General features: G+C 42.3%; 1 protein-coding gene across 1 annotated transcript in view; it reads left to right on the top strand.

The window, feature by feature from the left end:
- Positions 1–20,394: 20,394 nt before the first annotated feature.
- ARNT2 (aryl hydrocarbon receptor nuclear translocator 2) overlaps positions 20,395–23,141 on the top strand; it is a 102,138-nt gene continuing 99,391 nt past the window's right edge. Inside the window, exon 1 of the mRNA XM_063313965.1 lies at positions 20,395–20,634. Coding sequence (XP_063170035.1) covers positions 20,604–20,634 — 31 coding nt within the window. The 5' untranslated portion in view covers positions 20,395–20,603. The remainder of the gene's footprint in view (positions 20,635–23,141) is intronic.

Below are 23,141 nucleotides of genomic sequence, written 5' to 3'. Positions count from 1 at the left end.
GCCAGCTGACATTACTTTTAAGGGGTGCATCCTCTTCCTTGGTTTAATTCTCTTGGAAAAGTCCACTAGCTGGTGAAATGTGTGTGTGTGCATGCGTGTGTGCGCGCGCATGTTCATTTGCAAACATTCAGGTTTAATGTAGTGGAAGCACAGGTGAAAAGCTCTAGCTGACAGACTAGGTTTCTGCTCCAAATCAGTTTCTGGGGATACAGCCAATGTCCTAAGCCATTCTAACACAGAACCCATTTGAATGAATAGCTGGAAACTCCACTGGACGTTTTCCCAAGCTATAAATCAGGTTGATTTTCTTTATTATGCTTTTAATGTCAACTGGTTGCTAAATAACCACTGTTGATGTTCCTTCTCAACAAGTGTAGTGGGAAAAATGCCATCAGTAGCATGAAAGCAAAGTTCCATTCAGAAGTTCCTGCATGAGAATTTGAATGTACTGTTATATGGGGGGGGGCCTTGAGGGGAGTGGAATTCTGACCATTCATATGTGACTTTCATTTGGGACACTGACGGATTTGGGACAGAGTTCAAGTTTCCAAGGTTTCAGATAGGAGCTTATCCAGCACTATCTGGAGATGGCCTAGGTTGAAACTGTTATCTTGTCTTCCTCGATGATTACTATTCTGAGTAAGGGATAATATGACTGGAATATGATATGTGGGGAATATGGTACAAGACTGACCTCTTGGTTGTCAAGAGATTCTCTGGAAGGCTTTTGGGATTGAAGATCTTCCTATCTGATGCAGGGGGAAGAACTGAGTCATCCCTCAGTCTCTCGAGGAAGTGCTCGTGTTAGAGCAGAGAAGCCCAACCGATGAGCCAGAGTTTAGCCATTTCGTATTTTTCAGCCATTTTAATACTTCGTAAGACCTTCCCCACCCCTCTGAGAAAAGCATGCACAGTAACAGACATGGGAAATTACATTGCAAGCCATCTACCAAGCTAAAGGGATAAATTAGAGTCATAAAGCTATCCTGTTGCTCTGGCATCTTAGTAAAGTAACCCTAATCAGAGGGGAAGAATAAACCTGATTGATTTAAGTTTGCTTTTTGCTGCTTCTGTGATATATATCAAATCAAGAAATGCTTGTTTTACTAATAAGAAATGCTTGTTAGGGAGACATCTGCTTGTTTTGATAACCTCTAAGACCACATGATGCCTGCTTGAGACCGTGGGTATAAAAGCTGTTGGGATTTGATCAGGTTGTGCCTGCTTTGAGGAACCATCCCCAGGTGCCTATTCTGTACAGAATAAAATTATTCTTATCTCCACCCTTGGGGTGGGATTCATTGGGCTGTAGCACACCAGGCATGAACCCAGCCACCCTATGCATGAGTTTCCATCTCAGGGCTTCAAAAGAGGAATCTCCTTGAGAGTGAAAAGCTACCTGATAGGTTCAGCTCTCCTTGTGAGGACGTTCTAGAGTATTTATTTATTTATTTATTTATTTGATTCATTGATTTCTATAGCCACCCATCTCAGCAAGTGACTCTTAATGTATAGTGGATTAATAACAGCTGAATTTGCAGTGAAGAGCCTCGCGTGGCACAGAGCCGTAGGCGGCAGTATTGCAACTGAAAACTCTCAGTACTCTGCAGAGGCTTAGAAACATAATGCGCTTCTCCTCTAGAATGGCAGAGTTGAGATCCTGTGACACTCCAGCATCCCTCATTGTTGGCCGTGGTCTCTGAAGCTGCTAGGGGTCATGGTTCAATGCCATCTTGCAGTTCCAAGCTCCTGCACTATTGGAATGGATCACTCTTTTAGAGGGGGATTCTGGTACTGGATCTGAGCATATAATTAGATTCCCAGTTTTTTCAGAATTGGTATACCCCTGAATTAATGTCTGATATGTCTTTCCAAGTGAGCCTCGTGTGGTGCAGAGTGGTAGGCGACAGTATTGCAACTGAAACCCTCCCTGCAACCCGAGTTCGATCCCAGCAGGATTCTTGGGCAGCCGGCTCAGGTCGACTCAGCCTTCCATCCTTCTGAGGTCGGTCAAATGAGCACCCAGCCCACTGGGGGAAAGATAATTATGACTGGGGAAGGCAATGGCAAACCACCCCACTATAGTCTGCCAAGAAAACGTCGCGAAAGCAGCGTCCCCCCAAAGGGTCAGGCATGACTCGGTGCTTGCGCAGGGGACCTTTCACCTTTCACATATTTGCAGTGGCACAGCTTTCTCTAGGAATAAGCTATGCAGAGTGGCTGAGTCTAGGTTAATGAGCTTTTAATGCCAAACCCCTCTGGTAATCCAGCCAGCACATTCTGTCAGCCCGAGTGGTTTCTAGCACTGCTACTTTTCTCGAGGTGAAATGTGACACCCCTTTCTTAAAAAGGCCAAATTTACCTGGCACTTTAGCAGCCAAAAAAGCTTGCACAAGCCCTTGCAAACCGGGCTGGCATGTTGGTTTCTTTTGTGTTTTGTTGCGTATGTGTGTACTTCGGTTAAATATGATGTTTAAGTAGCTTGAAAAGAAAAGGGGGCAACTTTGAGGTCCAAATGGATAGGTGATGCTACGGGAAAGGAAATCTTGGGTGTAAGTTATGAAGATGAAAAGTCTTATAAAAGTGTGTTTGTTTGCTGGTTCTGAGCTACTTTAGTTTTTGTTACTAGACAAAATATACAAGCCATTTTCCTGATTCATAGGAACTCTGCTATTTATGGGACATCTATTATTCTTCTCAAGTGGATGAGGAAAAGCTGGCATGGGGGTAGGGAGGGAGATTTATTTGTTTGTTTGTTTGTTTATTTATTCATTTATTCATTCTAGAAACATCTGAGAAGATGCAATGCATTTTTTTGTATAGATAGTAATTTTGCACACAGCTATCTATATATATATATATACCAATTTTCCAACTTATAGGTATAGTCCCATGTTTTTTCAACATTATTGCATTTATGATTTTACACATACACAACACACACATGTATTTTGTTTTTGGATGCTCACATATTTGTTTCTGTTCCCTTGTTCAAAACTCCCTGTTGTTCCCAGATAGGTCTCTAAATAATTTCTTCCAAAATTCCCTCTATTCAGTTGCACCCCAAATCATTTGATCACTTTTATCTTTAATTCCATTCACTTTACTGGAAACTTCATGTTCAGCCCTCTTTATCCAGTTCCAAAGCAATTTTTAAAAACATTTCCGGCAAAGTCACTGCATTTCTCTGCTGCTTTTTGCTTCCTTGTTCACACTGAATACCCTCTTAATATTGATAATACTGTGTTTGCAGGTGAGGGATGCTTAAGTTGGGTGTTGGCAAGTTCGGAGTTTCTATAACATTTGTTTTGTCCTCTTCCTATGCTTACCTTCTCTCTGTCAATCATTCTTTTGGAGATTGTTGGTTTTTATTGGTAGAATGGAAAGAGTATGCTCCCACATATGTATAGTTAACTTTTTCTTTCATTGAGTGGTTATACAGAAATCTTTCAGCCTCCTAAGGAAGCTTTTAGCTGAAAATTCCAGCCTGTTATCACTTCAGTATGGAGTGTAAAGGATAACAGTAAAGAAATTAAAACATTGGGGCTGTAAGCTGGTACAATACAATGCTTTGCAAGCTGGGAATAACTGTATTGAGTTTGACTGGAGTAGATAACTAAGAACTGTGCTGGGTATGTTCACTGGGTTTCTTCCATATCCAAGCCGCACATATGTGCACACAGATATACATATGAAGTACATATAAATGCATGCGTGCACATGTGCATTTTAAAAGTCAGAAATAGGATGGAAAGAACTTGAGGGTTTTTTGTGTTTTTTTTAATGGAAGAATTATTTATAAGCTCCCAAGGGGGTTTCATAAACTTGAGGGAATCAGTTAAAAAAAGGAAAAGCAATTAAACCAAAATGTGACCTCTTCCCTCTTTGTCAAGGTTACTGGCAGACGCAATGAAAAGCAGAGAGGGAGCAGTTCTGGATTCTGTGTGCCTTCAGGCGTCTCTATCTGAGCCAATGTTTTTGCTCTGTATTTTGTCAGAGCGTATGTCAACTCCATCCATCCTTCACCCGGGGCGAAGGTGTTCTGGTTAGTTTTACAAGCATATTTATGTTTTTAAGCTAGTCACACACAGAGGTGAAAGCAAAATAGGTATGATTGCATGATGGTTCTTTTGGTTATTAGTTTACTTTTAATACATCCAGGGCTACAGGAGTTGAGAGTTTGGACCAGGATTCTCCTGGAAGTACTTGGAATATAGTCTCAAAAGGTTTGCTAAAGCCTCTAAGAAGACTTTGGGATGGGAAAAAGAAAAATTGAAGAGAGACCAAATCCTATGATAACATCTGAATGAATTAAAGATCCAGATTGTTAGAAGTAAAAGGAAGGAATATAAAGTTGATTTGCTTGACTAAGGTTAAAATAAGACAGGTTTCCATAAAGCTCTGGTAACCCGTTACGGACTTTTTGCTGACACCAGGACTGAAAAGTTGATGATTTATGGATTTGCATATAGATACGGGATGGGTAACGGCGTTCCGTGTCGTCATGCCGGCCACATGACCACGGACGGGTCCTTACGGACAACGCCGGCTCCAAGGCTTAGAAACGGAGATGAGCACCGCCCCCTAGAGTGGACTTAACATCAAGGGAAACCTTTACCTTTACCTTTTATGGGATGGGTAATGGAAGAAGAAATACTTGTTTGTAACCTTATAGGGGGTGAAGAATTATTAAGTTTGTTTATACTTGTTGTGACAAAGATCAAAGTCATTTCTTTATATATTTCTTTTCTTTTCCTGTATCTTTCTTTTCTTTCTTTGCACTTTTTATTCTTTCTATTTCTTCTTCTTTCTCTGAGTTTAGTTTGTATTTGCTATTGTAATTAATATTTTCAATATTTCTTTTGTTTCTTTTTCCTTTTTCTTTCTTTGTACTTTTTATTCTTTCTCTCTCTCTTTCTCTCTCTGAGTTTAGTTTGTATTTGTTTTCACTATTGTAATCAATTTTTTCAATAAAAGCTGTTTAAAAAAAAAAGAATATAGTCCCAGGACTTTAAGTGCTGCCAGTTTGGCTAGCAAAGATGCTGAGATCTGATCTGCAAAAATTGAGATCACCACTGGATGGAAGTAAAGATATAGAAAACTTGCTGCCATCAACTGGATGGCAGAATTTCTGCAGCCAGGATCTGGTAGCCCTGTAAAGCACAGTCTAACTCAAATGAATATTAATAAACCAGCTCTTGGCAGGCACAATGTCTGATCAGAGATACAGAGATCTGATTCATACATTGCACTAAAGAGTAATATGATGTAATGGTATGTGGGAATGACCTTGGGAGACTGGGTGAAGAAATGCTGCCCAGGGAACAGTCAGATAAGAGGGAACATAACCCAGAGTGAGCAAGAGGCTTAGGAATGACCTGCCCTAAGTTATTGGGCTGTAAAGGAGATGGGAGGAGAATTGTACTTTCAGACTTGCAAGGTTCTGTTAATGCATCCTTACAATAAAGTAGAATTAGCTCATCTGGTTATGCTTCCTGTCTGGTCTACCTGGGAAGGCTGACATCAGTACAGTGTTTTACAACTTGGCAAGAATGTTTAGAGAGCTGTGTGAACTCAGCTGCTATACCAGAAAACAGAAATGTTCCTGGTCAATAGGGGCAGATGAAGTGCATGGTGGAAAGTCCAAGATGAATTTTAGAATCTGAGACAAGAGAGACTGTCTCAAGCAAATCAGACTGCCTTCTAAGATTGAATGAACATTACGCTGTTGATTCCTTCTAACAGCAAAATAAGCTAGGGAGTGTCAATGGCTCTCCCCTCCACACCCTCCACTCTGATAAGGAGCCATAGAGAAACAAGAGAGGAAGAAATAAAAGGTTTGGGGGTAGGAGGAGGACCAAAAGTTACAAAAAAGGGAGGAAGTGGAATGAACTGAAAACTAACTTAAAAAACTGGAAGATGATGGGCAGGACATTTTCAATAGCAATGGAAAGCAAGGTGACAACTTGTAAAAAATATACATGTGCACTGGAATGTATTTGTCTATGTGTAGGCAGATAAATAGACAGATAATCTGTGTCTATCTCTGCAGCAGATTCCCTTGTTGGTATTTCTTGCCAATTGATCTGTTGTGGCCAGTTGCCTGGTGCTTCAGACTAAAAGTTCAGGACGTTCTCCCATTCTCTCTGGAATCATCTGATGGGTCATTTGACTTGTGCTTTAAGCTAATCACCAGGTTTATGGCTATCAGGTCTAATTCCATCTTAAACTGTTAATAGGGTTCCAAGGTTAGTTGTCTAGGAAACAAGGTTCTGCCTATAGAATTAATTAATGTATGCTGTGACCTACTCTTTGAGAAGTGGACTGAAGTATTTAATTTCCTGGAAGAGGTGCAAGTTTAAGACAAAAAGGTGGAGGGGCATATTTATCTACCCATCCCTCCTCCTTTGCAATGAGTTTGAATCAACTCCTGATGGCTATTCCCCCAATATATAGCACTCTTCCCTTGCTTAAAGATCTTTCTGAAGCTCTTCATGATCATTTCTGGGTTCTATTATCTTGAAGAGTTAAGTATCACCTGCAAACATGACCAGCTTACTGCCTATCCCTAAATTAAGCTCATTTGTGAACAAATTAAAAAGGACAATTGATCCTTGAGAAACTCAACTTATTTCTCTTCTTGAGAAAGTGGCCTGGGTGAAGCAACCTGCTTCTTTCCAATGGCCTGTGTTGTTCTACAGGCTCTCTCTTTAACACACCATTTTAGACAAGCTGAGCCAATTACTGGAGAAGTGTTCCAAGCTATGTAGGGGAGGAGGAATGAATCACAAGGACGTAAATGCATTCCCTCTGATGTTATCAATTAATGGGGGAAGATTAAGCCATATATCACCTGGAGAGGGGAACATTATTAATAGTCTCCCACTGTGCCCTTTGAATAGTTCCTCCAATTTGTAAGTTCTTGCTATGTAGACCAGCTGCCAGGACATGCAGAGTGTTGCATATTTTCAGTGGCAAGTGAGCAGTAAGAACGTTGGGTGGTGATTAAGAATCTGTGGATGCTGCCTTTCATCACTTCCAATGACTTGCCTGTCTATCCTAATCTAACTGGATTGGCAGCAACTCTTCAGGGGTTAAAAGAAAAAAATGTTTTGTATCATCAGCGACCTAGTTCTTTTAACGATAGCTGGCACAGATCAAGGCCAAATCAGATTGGCCAAATCTTTATTCTTATGTCTAAGGCTACTATAGGGATCAATGCCAGAAGTAGGTTTTAGCTAAACAGTAGATCATTCCTAATGGTTTGAGGTGGTGTACAGTGGAACTCTCTCTGTCTTTTGAATTTACAGATTCTCCTTTGTTGTGTGTACTAATACAGAAGCTAGGTGGTCATCTGGCATTCAGATAATCATCTGATGTGGTCATTTAGCCTCCCCACTGAGGTGGCCCATAACTCCCAGAATTCCAAGCAGTTGCTTGGAGATTGTTCATTTGAAGTGGGGGCTAGACTAGGTGGCCTTCAAAATTCCACTTTTATGTTTTTTGTGGGAACAGCAACCACACTGATGGGGAATCACCTGCAGCTAAATGCCTTGTCTGGCAAATTGACCAGGCTTGGCATGAGGGTAAACTACTGGACAACAAGGAAGTCATGAAATACAATTATTAAAGCAAGAAGGAAAAATTTGGGTCCTACAGTTTTACAGAATGAGATGGTGTAACCTGCCAGGCAGGCCTTATCTGCCAGCAGCAATGGGCAATCAGATTCTGCTGACGCTACCCTCGACTGCCAAAAGATGCTGCCGAACAAATAAAGAGTAGTTCTGAACATTTGGCTGCAGCTGGAAAAATCAGCTTAGAAACTCAATTTATCTTCCTGTACTGAGGGGACATTAATAAAGCCATCAGTATTTAACTCTTTGCTCCCCAAGTCCCAGGTTCAAAGTGTGAAGGTGAAAAAGCACAGATTCTTCTGTTTTGTCTAGATAGAGAGATAGAGAGATGCACATGTGTGGGCACACACACACTGTGTGCATGAGAAAGAAATGAGGTGAAATGAAGCTAAAGATCAACTTAGTTCCTTTGTCTTCAACAATTGTGTATTATTTCTGGATGCTTTTAATCACCTGACTGCATAGGCAAATGTGGGCAAAACCCCATCTATTTAGGAAACCTGGTGGAATGAAACATGCATGGGCATATATTTTGAATTTAAGATTCCACTCTCTTCTCAGAGGAGGAAGATGCAGCAATGACATGGGATCAAGTCATAAATGCTTCCTTATTTCATTTTGCAAGTTTTTCTTTTTTTAAAAAAAAAGCAGTGTCCAATGAGAAGGCAATATCTGGACTGGAATCAATCTAAAACAGCTCTAAAGAGCAATGGAAGCTTTGGGGTTTTCCAGGACTCTTAATTCATTGTTATAAAAAGCAAGGGACTGGGACAAAGCAAACGAGTTGACAGGTGAGCCCTGCATTTCAAAATCTGTCTTGAATCGGAGATTATAGTCTAAAGGAATTGGTCAGTGGCACGATATGATTGGGGCTAGGTTATACTCAGCATTCAAAGACCAGAAAGAAGAAACATTTTTCCAGCTTGGAAAACAAAGGTAGCAAGTCTGTTTTTCTGCCTGGAATAAAGCATGTCAGTGTTTTGTCTTGCAGAGAACAGAAATAAATACTACAGGCTCTGTAGCAGCCAAGCTGAAGAGCAATTGTAGGCTGTGCATTAGATAAACAGTCAATGAAGACCAACAGGATAGAATTACTTAGTGGTTAGAAGGAATCAAGCCCAAGATATCAACTGCATCAAGCTGTAATTTCCCTCTTCCGGTTTTTGTTCCTTTATGCCATTTTCCCCCCCTTAAAGGTAAAGTCTATTGCATACTATTACTACTACGGAAGTGGATTGCCATTGCCTATGTCCAGGGTGTTCTTTTTCAGTCTGACAGTTTAACAGCCCTGGGATTTCCTGGTGCTTTCCTATCCAAGTATTAACAAGGGCCAGTCCTGCTTAGCTTTTCCAGATCAGTCACGGTTGGCTAAGTGCTGCCTCTAGCTCAGCATTTTTATTCTTTGTGAAGGCTTTAAAATTAGGCTGGGTAGAAGAGAGCTTAATATTTTGTCCTTGCAGTTATACTAAACTGTGTGTCTTCCATGCTGTAGAGCCAGTCCTGATTTAGATAAAAATGGCCTTACATTTTTTCCTGCCCAGCCAATCCAGATTTACTGAAGAATCAGAAGGGATCTATACTACTGCCTGTTCTAGTCTGATTTTTTTTTAATACTAGGTATTTCCTTTGGCTTCTTCCTGATATTTCAGTGTTTGCTCTGAAATCTAATTTGCATGCTAATTCATAATGTAAACTTCTTTGCAAATTAGGGTCCACCTTGAAGAAAGGGAAACAAATACCTTATGTCATGAGTACTGATGGCGAGCAGGAGGGGCCTCTATCCAGGGGGGAAAACGCATGTGTAGTACTGAGGAGTTAAACAGCCATTCAAAGAGACACAGATCAGACCCGCCTTAACCTTTGGGGTTTATCTGTCTGGGTTTTTCCCATGCTTCTTCAGTTTGTTAGGATTTTCTGTCTAATGTAGCAGTAATAAAGCACTAGAGACCTATTCCTTGTCTCAGCGTGGTTCCTGACTGTTAGGACACCTTATCTCACTTTGATTATTATTATTTTTTTAAATCCCAACTTTCTTGTCAGTGATATTTCATAAAAAAGAACTATACTTATGTCTTCATTGTCTTATTGAGTTGTTCAAACAAATGATGTTGGTCATTCTGGTGCTCTGTTGGCAGCATTTCTGAGGCCCTCCAGCAAATGATGTTGTGGCTTCTTTCTGAAAAAAATAGTTAAGTCCCAGAGCTCTGTTTCCTCATCCTTTCATTTCCATGGACCACTGAACATGTGCAAGATTTCAACTTGAGAGAATTAGATGTAGGAAATACAAACCATCTCTCGAGATCTCTGAAGGTCATTTTTTTGGTCACCCAATACATGTAGCTTGGGAATGATTAGCAATCATGTCTCTACCCTCTCCTTAATTCCCTTTCTTATAGCTGAGCTATTCCTCTGAGCAGGGGCTGTGATGGATTCTCAGGTAGCTGGCTCAGGTCGACTCAGCCTTCCATCCTTCTGAGGTCGGTGAAGTGAACAGGAGGGTGACGACTGGGGAAGGTGATGACTGGGGAAGGCAATGGCAAACCACCCCGCTCGAGTCTGCCAAGAAAACATCGTGAAAGCGGCATCCCCCCCAAAGGGTCAGACATGACTCGGTGCTTGCACAGGGGAGCTTTCACCTTTCATTCCTCTGAGCAATGCTACAATTTTCATTTAGAAAATGGAAAGGGCATCAGGTTTAGCTTTTCTTAGGGGAAACTGTTTGATCAGCAACATTTGGGAAGGGTTCAGTCGGAGCCCTTAATCCTTCTCAAACCCTTAAGCGTGGCTGTTTATAGATGCCTGATGTTCACTCTCTTTTGGGTGGAAAAAGGGGATCATTTCACCAGTTTTTCCCCCAGTCCCCATAAAATTGTACCTGGGTGAAGGCAGTATCTTTGCATAATGGTATGCAGTATGCCTTGCTAGAAAAATAGAGTAATGAATATCATCCTTGTGAAAGGGACCCAGGGATAACTGATGCTTCCTCTTTGTCTTAATTATCACCTCCAAGAGTTTAAAAAAAGCTCCAGAAGGTTGTAAAATTAGCAGAAATTCCTGAATATTTAGTGACAAAACTGGAAAGGTGTGGGAGGAAGGACGTACCGTTGTCATACCTTCACACAGGCCCACAACATGCTAAGTCAAAACCAAACACACCGTATTGTATATTTGGGCATATCACCACCCGTTTAGCTACCATTCAAGTTGCCTAGCTTATGGGTTACAGACAGGGAGCTTCTGTATGCCCATGCCTGGCAGGTAGCCCATTTCTGAATATAAGTCTACAGTTTATCTGAAGGAGCACTAGGCCCATGCCAGAGAGTAACCCAAATGATCAGTTGCAGATGCAGGCGCAGTATGAAGGGGAGGGAGGAACTAGCGCTGCAGCAGAACAGCAACACTAGCAGTGAGTCCGGTTCTGTCCCCGGGCCAGTAATCGCTGGATGACCAGGCAATCAGGACAGAGCATGCACAGGGGCACCCACCAAAGTAATAAAAACAGTGAGAAAAAAAGAGAGCAGCCACGGTGTTGGCAGAAGTAGTGGAGAAACTGTAACAAACCAGCAGAACTGACAGAATCAGCCACACACATCCGGCACAACCCAGGCTATTTCCTGGTTTTGATGGGCCTTGTTTGCAGCAGGTACTGTATCTGGTCTCTCCAAGCCAAAATGGCCATGGAGGGCAGTGACCACAGGAAAGGGGGCAGCACATGCAGCAGCTAAAAGGATCAATTGGTGCTTGGCAAATCCCACCTCTGACCTGGATCAGCAATCATATCATCATGAAACGACCTGGATGTTATCTATGGCCAGAACTGTGTTGGGAGGAAGGACCACTTGGAGGCAGAAGATGAGATGAAGGTAATGTTTTGAGGACATGCCATCTAAAAACTTAGCAGGGCATGTCTGTGCTGGGACTAGAGGATGTGAACATGAGCCCTGAACGAAGCCCAACTTGGTTTCTCACTTTTCTATCCCCAAAGTTCTGAAGTTATTACCGGTCTCACTATCAGAGGCCAACCACTTCCATCTTGACTTTTAACATAACAAAATGAAGCATTTGGTTTGAATGGCCAGAACAGAAACAAGGAAGAGAATCCAACCAAAAGTTGGAACATAGCAAACTGTCTGAGGTCCAAAAGCTGCTGAAAATGATGAGGCTTGACTGCCCAACAGAATTTAGGCAAAGATGGAGCTTGGTAGAGTTGCCTTGGGGGTTATTGACTATTTTACAGCCACTACTGAAAAGTTTCCATCTCTTGCACTTATTTCATATGCTTCCAAAGGGACACAGAGGATGTGTTTATGTGACATGGCTGACCATGGCAGCATATGAGCATTAGTGATCCAGGCAAATGGGAAATGGCCATTTTCTAAGTTCTTATAGCTGCCATAAAGGAGGTAGGGAGACAGTTGCTTTCTCCCCTCCCCCCACCCTTTGCATGAGCAAACATGTCAATAACCACAGAAGCTAATTGGGATCACAATCACTTCAGACAGAGTTGGGGGAAATTGTGCAACCCCACTCCTTTCTCTCTTCTTTCCTTTTTCTCCCATGTGAAAGCTGAAACAGTGATAAAGAGCACTTCTCTGTGTATTGATATCTATTTTTGCTTGCGTTCATACATCTTGTGAAGGTTCAATGTAGTGTGCTAAGCTTTGGTTTAGTGTGTTCTGTGAACCCAGCCCCTGGTGGACCAGAGAATAGAGTTCCCAGTACAGGGTGAAGTGTGAAATGTGAAAGCAGCAATTGTGTGCCAGTGATGAATCCTTACTCCCACTGACCATATAAGACTACAGGCTGTGCTTGCTTAGCTACTGTAGCAGTAAGTACCACTGAACTCAATGGGATTTCCATCTGAATGTACTGTACATTTATTTCTATTTGTTTAACTGAACCTCTTTTGATAGCATTTCCCATGTCAAGAAGGATTGCTCATTATGGCAAGGCAGGTGTTGATTTGTGCTGAAGAGTACCTTAGCACATTAGAGCTTCTCATGTACAGTTCAAACATCGGGGAGCTTAGTGTTTGAACAGCAGGGGGTCTTCTCCTATTTGGGATACCAGCGTGTGGTAGTCAGAGATATACTGTTTTTAAACATGGAGGTTTCATTTTACAGTTATGGTGAATATTATTGAATTCCCCCATACATTTACCAAAACATTTTTTAAAAGTCTTAAAGTAGTGTAAAGTACTTATCGCTGTCCCAAAATAATAAAGTCTGATATCTAATATACATTGCATCTACAATAAAACAGATTTCAAAAGAAGAAGGAATTCTCCTTTGCTAAAGTTATCTTAATAAGAGGTTGATGCCTTTTAATTAGGGTGGCTGTGATAGTAGGTTTCCTGGATTGGACTAGGATTTCTTCTGCAGGAGGCTAATCTGGATGACCTTTAAGATCCCTTTTAACCCTGGGATTCTATGAATATTTGTATACTTGGAGAGAGAAGTTATTTGGGAATTATCTACTTCTCAATTTGTGGTACCCTCAATTTCTCCCACATTTGACTAAATGAGCCAAATTCTTTGACTTCTATATTATTCTCTTTAAAAAGCTGATTGAGAGAGTAAGTAATATGTTTTGCTAAACAGAAGGGAATTCAGATTATCATCCTTTTAATCTCATATATTCCCAGCTGGTTTCAGCATTGCAGCCCCCCCACCCCCCGCTTTTTTAATTTGAGCAACTTTGTATCTTTTGTCTGACCATGGCATACATAGGAAGAATGTATACATGGTCAACAACAACTTTTCTAAGTTTCTTCAACCTGGAGAAAAACTTTGCCTTCATAAAAATTCCTCAGCAGAGTTCTGCATGTGCCATATAATTATTTCCAAGCCTTGGGCAATATTATTTAATACAGTCCCTATTGTATCCCTTGTAATAACTTTGTGGTCTATATAACACATTTTATATATGATATTTTACTCTTTTTATCACTCCTTTTAATATTTTACATATATTTTTATAGACACTTATACCTGATAGAATATTAGTCATAATAATGCAAATTAATAAGATTGTTTTTAGATTTAAGAGGCTCACTTACATTGTGATCCAAACATATTTTAACACTTAATTGGAACTTGTAAACTCAAATTTAAAATTATTTTAATTTAGATGGCTCATATTTTATGGCTAATGGCTAATGTGCATATTTTTATAGAATTGTATCTTGTACTGGTCAGTGACTGTAATAAAATCAATTAAATTAAATTACAGTCCCTATTTCAGAAGCCACCTAGAGTTGATCCACACTTACTTTGGAGCGAGCCCTGCTTAATCCAATAATATGTCTATCCAAATAAATAGGTGCAAGGCTGAGTTATACAGCTCTGAACAAATTTTAAAGAATCACCTCTTCCCAAAAATAAATGGAAAGATAAGCATGGGGAGGGGGGAGGAGTAGTACATAACCTGCTGTCTTCCTTATATGCATCATCATGACCCCTAAAATTACTGCTCCATGTTCTGATGAGAAAATGTAGTATTTCCTGCAGTTGCGACAAATATGGATCATTAATCATGTTGAGAGATCAATGACAGTCATGATTATTTTTTCTCCTCAACTTAGAGATGGCACACTGAAGTGTAACCTTTTTAAAAACATGAACTTGAAAATGGTGCAGCTTGATTGAATCTGAGAGCATTAGCAGATTAATGATTTCTATTAGGGCAATAAGCAAAGTTCATTATGATTTGGCAAAACAGATTTTTTTTTAAAGAAAAATACATCTCTTTGTCTCGGTGAAAATCCACAGTGCAATAATGAATGTTGTTAAAACCAGAGCAAAATATGATCAAATGAGTTATGTCACAATCAGGCTTGGACAGGGTCGGTTTTTTTGTCACTGGGTTCCTGTGCCCAGCCTATGTTTGATACGCAAATGCTCCTTTTCTCTTCGATTATTAAGAAACACATCCTTTGCTCCATTACAAAGTCAAACTTCAAATTACAGTTATTCATCTCTCAAACAAAATCTTGCTGGGCCACTTTTGAACATTCACTTCTGCCTATATGTGCACACAGGTAGGTAGGTAGGTAGGTAGGTAGATAATACACACAAAAACACACATGCATTTGTGGAGGGGTGAGAGAGAATGTATCTTTAAGCAGAAATCTCCTGCAAACCAGCTCAAGTAGAACAAACTAGATCTGGGTTCCCTCGGTTAGTTTGTTACATAAAATAGAGAATTTCAGTCTCGGACTCATCATGATTTCCTTCTCGGTTGGACTACCCTCCCCCCAAAGTAGAAAAGTCAGTGTGCAACCCAAGTCACAGTTGTGCAGCGGAGGGGTTTGTCTGCCTGTCTAAAATGCCACGCAGGTGAGCAGTGTTGAGCAAACAGGGGAGCTGCCTTCCCTCAAGAAACAGCTGGAGGGGGAAAAAACGTAGAGTTACCAACCTATCACAACTTGTTCATCCCGGGAGTACCAAAACAGCCACCCGCCCCTGCGATGCGTCGACGCGAGGAACGGTCTCGGAGCATCCTTGCTTAGCGGCTCTGAAATTCCTCCGGCTGCTTCCTAAACCCTGAAGGGATTCCGCTCCGCTCTGCTCTTTGCTCTGACACCAGTCTGAGGACTGGGGAAATGGCCCCTCGGTACCACCGAGCAGCCGAGCTTCCCCCAGTTCCTAAATCATCGCAGGGCACTGTCTCTGCTGCAATATTGGTACGGCTTGCTGCATTGCTCTCGCCCTGCCGGGGTTTCAGAGCTACACCTGCTCGTTGGAGCCAGAAGCCTCCCCTCCTCCTTTCCTTCTCTCCAGCGCAATTTGAGCATCTGCGGCATCCCGAGAGTCACGCTGCCATTGTCCCTGGATCCCTTCTGCCTGCAGTCCCTTGTTTGCCCTAGACGCTGACTCTGAGGTTTGCAAAGCCAGCAACCCCCAGGGGAGATAGAGACTTCAAGCCCTGCTAAAGGGACCAGATAAGTCTCTTTTCCTTTATTTGGCACCTCTCCCCTGGCATGGCTCCTGGACCACTACAAAGCCCTTGAGCTGGAGGTAAAGCTGCATACTGCTTCCTCCTTGCCTTCCCCTAATCTGCAGACAGCAACGGGGAGTCCAATTGGCTTTCACGATGGGGAAAGGGAAAAGTTCAGCCCTTTGTGTTTGGAGAAAGAAAGAGATGCAGTCGAAGTTACTTCTGATCAGCCTGGTGGGGTGAACGAAATACAATCCCAGCATCAAGGAGGAGGAGTCTGGGAAAGAATGGAAAGAACAGCCCAAGAGGCCCCTGTGAGAGAGAGTGGGGGTGTTCTTGTTAAAAGAAAGTGCCCTGGAATGGATCACTGGATCACTCCTACTTTGAAAGACAAATAGTTGGGGGATTTGAAACATTTCTTTAAGGGCGAATGCAGGCATTTCGGCTCTTCGTATATTTATGCTGCAAACCAGCAGGCTCCATTTATATTTAAATTAGTAGGTAATATTAACTATTAATTTAGAAATAGATTGGACGAGACAATAATCGATAAGCACATTTTAATTCACATAATTGGGGGTGGGGGTTACAATGATTGAAGTGCACATTATATATAATTATAACGTATATCTGTGCACCTATCCCCATATAAGCATATGCACATGCATGCATCTACAGTTAGTACAGTATGTGTATAAAAATGCACACCCATGTACAAGTGTGTGGGGGGGGGAGGCTTTGTGGGGTAAACCAAATAGAAATCACAACCAGATGAGCTAATTCCACTTTATTGTAAAGCTACATTGTCAGAATCTTTCAAGTCTGGAAGTACAATCCTCCACCCCACCCCGCATCTTTTTTACAGCCTGAGAAACTAGGGAGGGTCCCTTCTGAGCCTCTTGCCCCACCCACCATCCAGCTGTGGGCTATGCTGCCTCTTATCTGCCCATTCCCTTGGCAGCATCTCTTGACCCAGTCTCCCAAGGTCTTTCCCACATACCAACCCAATACACACACACACTGATAAAGTTATGTTTAACAGGAGTCAGTCAATCAAGAGTTCATCAATCAAGAGTTTTTTCCTCATCTAGATAAGCATCCCATGTGCTGATTCTCCATGTATGCCATGTTGCCCCTGGAAAAGACCTCATCTGAAGATGAACAGGAGCCACTAGTGAAGCTGCACCCAGTGTGGCTTGGTGGCTAGAGTATTAGACTGAAATCAGGGGGACTTGGATGCAAGTCAGTCTCTGCTTGGCCATCAAATCCAGAGGACAACTATCAGCTCAAACTACTGTCTAAAATTACCAATAGACATCATGTATATGCCACAATGTGCTCTAAATCACCTTTTCATCATAGCATCTGAATTGCTATACAGCCTTAGCCAGCAATAATGATTCCTTCCCTAAGATAACCATTCATTACAACCTGGGGTTGAAGCAGTAGGTTTATCAATGGGAGAAGCAGTCTTCTCCACTGAAAAACCCATTGAAATAATGAAGGAGGGCTAATTATTGCCAAACATTTAGGTTAGCTTGGCTTCTTAGCCGAAATGTTCCAATCCTGGGTTCTAAGAGATGCACTTGGGCTCACCATCACCCTTGAATGGGGGACAACTGCTTTGCTGTCCCATCTCTCTCTCTCTCTCTAGCTCTTTCCCAACAAGATGACTTCTGCGTTGCATCAGTGGTGCCTCTTCTGTTGGTTGAGAAATACTCCCTAACAATGAAGGTAGATAGAAGGGTTGTGTGTTGCATCAGCATGAAACTGGATTATCCCAAGGGGTGGAAAATATCTCTTGTAGAGCCAAGAGAGATAGTATAACTTTGGGGTGGTAGATCAGGATCTTAATGGCTTGTAGGGTTCAGAGAAGGTATGTAGCATCTATAATCTGTCACATTTACAAATATGACACAGAAGCGTTTGAGTGCTTTGTAGTATTTATCAACTGCAGTATTCTCAGCTGAGGGTTCAGTTCAGTCAATACCATGCTGGACTGTGTCTGCCACATTATCAATGTGCGGTCCAGAAGGAAATTATCAGTGATATCTTTATGTTGATGTAGGCTCAAGGTTATCTAAAATGAGCTGAGGAAAATCTACATCTCCCTTACAAAAGAGCTTTGTTCCTGTCAGCCCTAACAGCCTTTGCTAGAAATTGATTCAATTTATAGGGAAACAAAGGAAGTATATTGTAAGCAATGTTCCTTTAACAAGGCTGCACAGAGACTTTGTAGCTACTGTAGATCATTGAGTGGCTAGTTTTTTTACAGGGTGTATTTGTGGTTTAAAGAAGCAGATAAAAACCAACATAAGGTGCAGTAGGCTTACAAGATTTTCTCACTCCTATTTGTTTAACCATGGTAAAATGGTATGGGTGTCATTTCTTTATATTTCTAAATTGGCACAGGGATGGTTTGCATGACCCCCACTGGGGGATTTGTGGGAATTGAAAACAACACATACATAAAGTGTCATGTTGGCAATGGTTGATTCACAACAAGGGGCATGCATTTGCCCCCTTTCGAATACTTTATTGAATTTCAATTTCTTGACATTTTGTGAAAGAAAACAGGGACAATACCCCAACTTAAAAACAACAACAACAACAACAACCTGTTGAGAAATGGGAAAATAGATTCAGCAGTTTTAGTTCTTAATCTGGTATTGTACCAGAAAGCCAAATCTCTTCCCATGGATCACTTTTCCCCAACTGAAAGCTGTTTGATTCTACCTGCAGTCAGTTACATAGCAGAGTCCATAGAAATGATTTTGTCAAAGGCTTTTCCTTTAATGCATGGGGTCTAGTGAAAGGCTTCTGATTAAGGAGAGTTTATTTTTTATGTCTTCACCCAAGAAGAAATCAGCAATGTGAAAGACCTGCTTGGACATGGTGAGTGAGATGAATGACAGAAATCTGCTTAACTTTGGATAGTCTTTGAAAAGTTGTATATTCATAAAAAAATACCTCATATCATCTTCAATGGTTTTTAATGAAGCATGAAAAGGAAGCAGTGAAATCATAGCTACTAAGAAGGGCTTTCTCAAGATACAAGTTCATGATTGCTTTAAGAAAGCTGGTTTTATCTGTAGGAAGAAATCTTGGGGTAGAGTTGAGATGCATTACCATCCCCATCAATAGCTCATTCTACCCACTGCCTGTGTTTATACATTGCATTAAACAGTGGTTTGCTTTAACCATAGTTTGTGTCAGCCTCACTGGGTCAACCAGATAGGAATCACAACCAGATGACCTAGTTCTACTTTATTGTAAAGTTACATTGACACCATACTGCAAGTCTGGAAGTACGTTTCCCCCCCCCCATCCTTTTTATAGCTCAAGAAACTAGGGAGGGTCCCTTGTGAGCTTTTTGCCTCACCCAGTATCCAGCAGTAGGCGCTGCTGTCTCTTATCTGACCATTCCCTTGGTAGTGTCTCTTTGCCCTGTCTCCCAAGGTCATTCCCACATACCATTAAGTTTGTGAAATAAATCACAGTTGGCTTCTTATCAACCAGTAAACCCAAACCAATAAGCAAAGAGGCAAAGCAGACTGCTAACCCTTTGGCTCTGAGAGTGGGAGCTCTGCTGAAATACCATCTTATGGGTCCCTTCTGAAAATCAACAAGCAGCTCATTTCAGGACTGCTGATGGTGATCATACTCAACAGGGAGGCAATCTGGGGGAAATTAAATGGCATTTGAAGGTGTTTTTTTTAAGAGGGAAGAGAAGGTTTTGCTAGTACACTCTAATAGTTGTCCAAGGTTACCAGACCCTGATAAGAAAAATGCTGACTCCAGTGACAGGAAAAAACACCTCTGCTTTCTATAAATGGTACAGCTGTTACAAGCAAACTAGGGCTATGGTATCTGGGCTGCAAAAATCTGCAGACCTGCTAGGTGGCAGCAAAGAGATACCTTTGAAAGGCAACTCTGCTGCCACCTAGCAGTCCTTGGGATTCTTGGAATCCAGATATGGTAAACCAGCACTTGAGGGGAGGTCATCCTCTGTTCCAATAGCAGAGAATATCTGTAGCTCAGGGTTGAACTGTTGAGTTCTTAGTGCTCTCTGAATTGGGAAAACTGGGTTGTTTTCCTGCAGATGTTTTGTTACCAGGCTAGGCAACATCATCAGTGCATGGGATGATACCCTGATGATTCATTCATGATGCACTGAGGATGATACCTAGCCTGGTAACAAAACGTCTGCAGAACAACCCATCATTCTCTATCCTTTGGGGGTTGTGGAGATGAGCTGCTCAAGAGCAATCTGAACCCCAGTCTCGGGCTCACTTTTTTTGGCCTGTTTCTAGGTTAGCATAGGGTGGAAAGCCCCAACATGGGGTGAACTGTGGAAACTATAATTGAGTGATCCTTGGCTTAGCATGCGGTGCAAAGACGTTTCTGAGTAAATGTGCATTGGATTGAGCTCCCCACAAACCCATACCTGTTTAAACGGTGATGATGAACTCTGCAGTAAGTTTGACATCACTGCTTTTTAAAAAATCCCATTGACGATCCACTTTCCCTTGCATGCGCCACGGAATCTAGAGAGAATCCTCCGATAGTCGGGGTGAGAACTGCATCTCGGGATCCGCTTCTCCTCCCGCTCCCTGCGCCTCCAACCGCGGGGGCTGAGCGCGCGGCGGTCCAAGGGATGGAGAACGCGCGAGTCAGGGCAAAGTGAGGGCAGCCAGCTTCACTTGCCCACTGCCCATGTGCAGCCCTTTGGCACATGCTCACTTCGATGGGGGGGGCATGCTGAGCATGAGCAGAAGCGAAATTTGAAAGAAGAAGAAAAAGAGATTCATCAGATCAGACATCTTGAGCTGCTGCGCGCTAAGAGCTCAGAGCGTGGCGAGCCGGGTGCCCCTGCGCGGACGCCCCCCTTTGTGTTGTTGGAGGCGGGAAGGCATTTCCCTGCGGGCTACCTGGCCCGCTGTCCGTCTTCCCGGATTGCTCGGAGCATCAGTCACCCCCATCGCCCCCTCCCGCTCAGCTTGCATTTCTCTTAATTCTTCCCGAGACAAGATGGCAACGCCGGCGGCTGTTAATCCACCCGGTGAGTAGCTGCTGCTGCTGCCGCTGCTGGTTGCAAGTCTGCAGCGTCTTGCAAACTGGAAGGTCCGGTGGAATCGGCCAGGGCGCTTACGCACTTCCCCCCCCCACTCCCCGCCCCAAGCGGGCTGTCTCTGGGGAAATCTCTCTCGTCCCCTCAGCAAACCGCTCGCCCCCTCTGAGTTCTTTTTCAAGCTTCAGCTCCATCGGGAACAGCAGGTCTCGATAGCCTCAGCGGCTGTTGTCCCACGACGCGCGTACCCGTAGTTAAAGGACCTCGGGGTGCTCAGTGAACCCAGTGCTCGAGTTAGCAGGTCGCGATAAACTAATCCCACGGGCTGGTATCGCGCAAGGCGCCCTGCTAAGTTGGGATGTTGGCGGATCAGTGCCTCGTGGGAGCGCAGCCGGTGGGAGCATCTCTGACTCCTCTACCCAGCCCTAAGTAGCCCCTCCGTGCCCAGCGAGAAGGATAGCGATCATGCACAGAGACGGAGACCTCGCGAGCCACCTGCGCCCCAAAGGATGGTTTGGCTTCCCTTCCCTTCCCTTCGCTGGCGCAATTGTCTTGGCTTTGCACGGATTGACAGCGACTCTGGAGACGTCTATCATTTTTGACACTGTGTGAGAGGCCAGAGTCTCAGTTTGGGGACTGTCTGCATGGAAAAAATGCCAAGCTAGATCTTCCCTCTTAGGATTTCCCAACCGATGAAAAACAGTTCTGGCTTTTGATCCACACAAACTAGCAAGCCAGGCCTTCTGCGTCTGGGCATGGATGTTAATGCTTGCAGAGGCTGAAGATGGAAGCATTAGGGACACTCAACGTTAGGGATCCTCATAGGAAGCACCAAATTCATCAGCAAGGTTGGCATAGTGTATAAAACATTTGCAACTAGCAGACAGTGGTCCTTCTGAAGCTTTAGGGATACTTGTAAATAGCTAGACATGGTGTTTCAACGGTGGTAAGCCTTGAAAAAACTGTCCTTTTGGGATTGCATTTTGAAATGTTACCAAAAGCTTCCCTCTTTTAATGGAAAAAAGGTTACAGCTTTCCTTTGTCTCTTAGGGAACCAGAGTTAATTCTGCTAGGGTCAAACTTTAAATCCAGCAGATATTTGGACTAGTGTCCTATCAGCTTTATGTAGCATCATCAAGTGGCAAGGAACTGGAGAACTTGTAATTTTCTTGTAATTTAAAACAACTCAAGGATGCCAGATTGCTGAGTGCAGCTTTAAACTGTTGGTTCTTGTTTGTGGTTCTTAACTGAGGATTTCAGGGGGTCTGTGAACTTGGATTGGGAAAAAATTACAATTTTATTTTCACTGTTTTATTTTATTCTATTTAAATACATTTGTCTGAGATTTCACCAGACACTCAGAGGGGTCCATGGCACAAAAAGGTTAAGAACCTCTGCATTAGAGGCTTGTTTTTAACAAGCTGGGTTTAAAGGAAGTTGGCTAGTTTGTAGTTTAGAAACTAGTTTATTGCTTATTGCATTGTGCAAAACCAACCCATGTGGCCGTTTTATTGTTTGCTTTGTTGCCCAAACCTAGAACAATTCAGTTAATCCCAGGTAAAGATTTTGTGTGAACCCAGGCACAGTTAATTATACTGTTATCTCAATCTGCTTTATAAAGGGGCTTGAAAACTTTTGCAGTGATAGGCAGCCTGTATGACAAGACCGGTGTTTTATATGAAGTCTGGAATAGTGGCAGTCCATGGCATAAATTCCCTGGTTCTTACATTGCACTAAATCACAGCACCTATGCCTTAGCTGCATATTGTGTAAATAACCTATCTGCAGTTTATTTAGTAAACCACTATTAAACCATGGTTTAGCACAGTGCAATGGACTCAATATCTGCACTTTTAGTTTATTATGGGTTTGGGGAACTGGTGGCACACAGAAGAAAGGGCTGGAAACAGAGATAAAACTCAAGGTGGCAGGTAGCTTTCATGTTCTTTTTACTTCAGTGTCAAAGTGTTCGTACTTCACTGAGTATAAAGTTTGTATTTCCTGTTGGCTTATTCTTTCACCTTCGTTTTCAAGGTAAATCTCTCCACCTTTTCATTTAATTCTAATGTATTATGATTTTTTTAAAAAAAATCCATTCAATTGTGTCCAATTCTCAGAGACGGCCTGGACAAATCCCTGCAGTTTTCTTAGCAAGATTTCAGAAATGATTTGCCATTGCCTCCTTCCTAGGGCTGAGAGAGAGTTACTGGCCCAAGGTCTTCCAGCTGGCTTTGTGCCTAAGGAGGACTAGAACTCACGATCTCCTGGTTTCTAGCCTGGTGCCTTAACTACTATATCAAACATTTAATAAATAAACACACATATAGTAACTTTATAATAGCAAAAATGCAGTTAGCAAATCTGATACAGTACAAATAGAAACAAGTTGCATGGTTTGGACAGTATGATAATGTAAGTATTTTCTATATATTTTTTTCAAAGAGAAGGAGAAAAGCTAGGAATTTTTTTTAACAGATCTGAATAAGTTAGGGAAGTTT

This window comes from Candoia aspera, chromosome 13 (assembly GCF_035149785.1).
Source record: "Candoia aspera isolate rCanAsp1 chromosome 13, rCanAsp1.hap2, whole genome shotgun sequence".
Lineage (NCBI taxonomy): Eukaryota > Metazoa > Chordata > Lepidosauria > Squamata > Boidae > Candoia > Candoia aspera.
The sequence above is the reverse complement of the archived record's forward strand: the minus strand, read 5'-3'. Positions and strand labels throughout refer to the sequence as shown.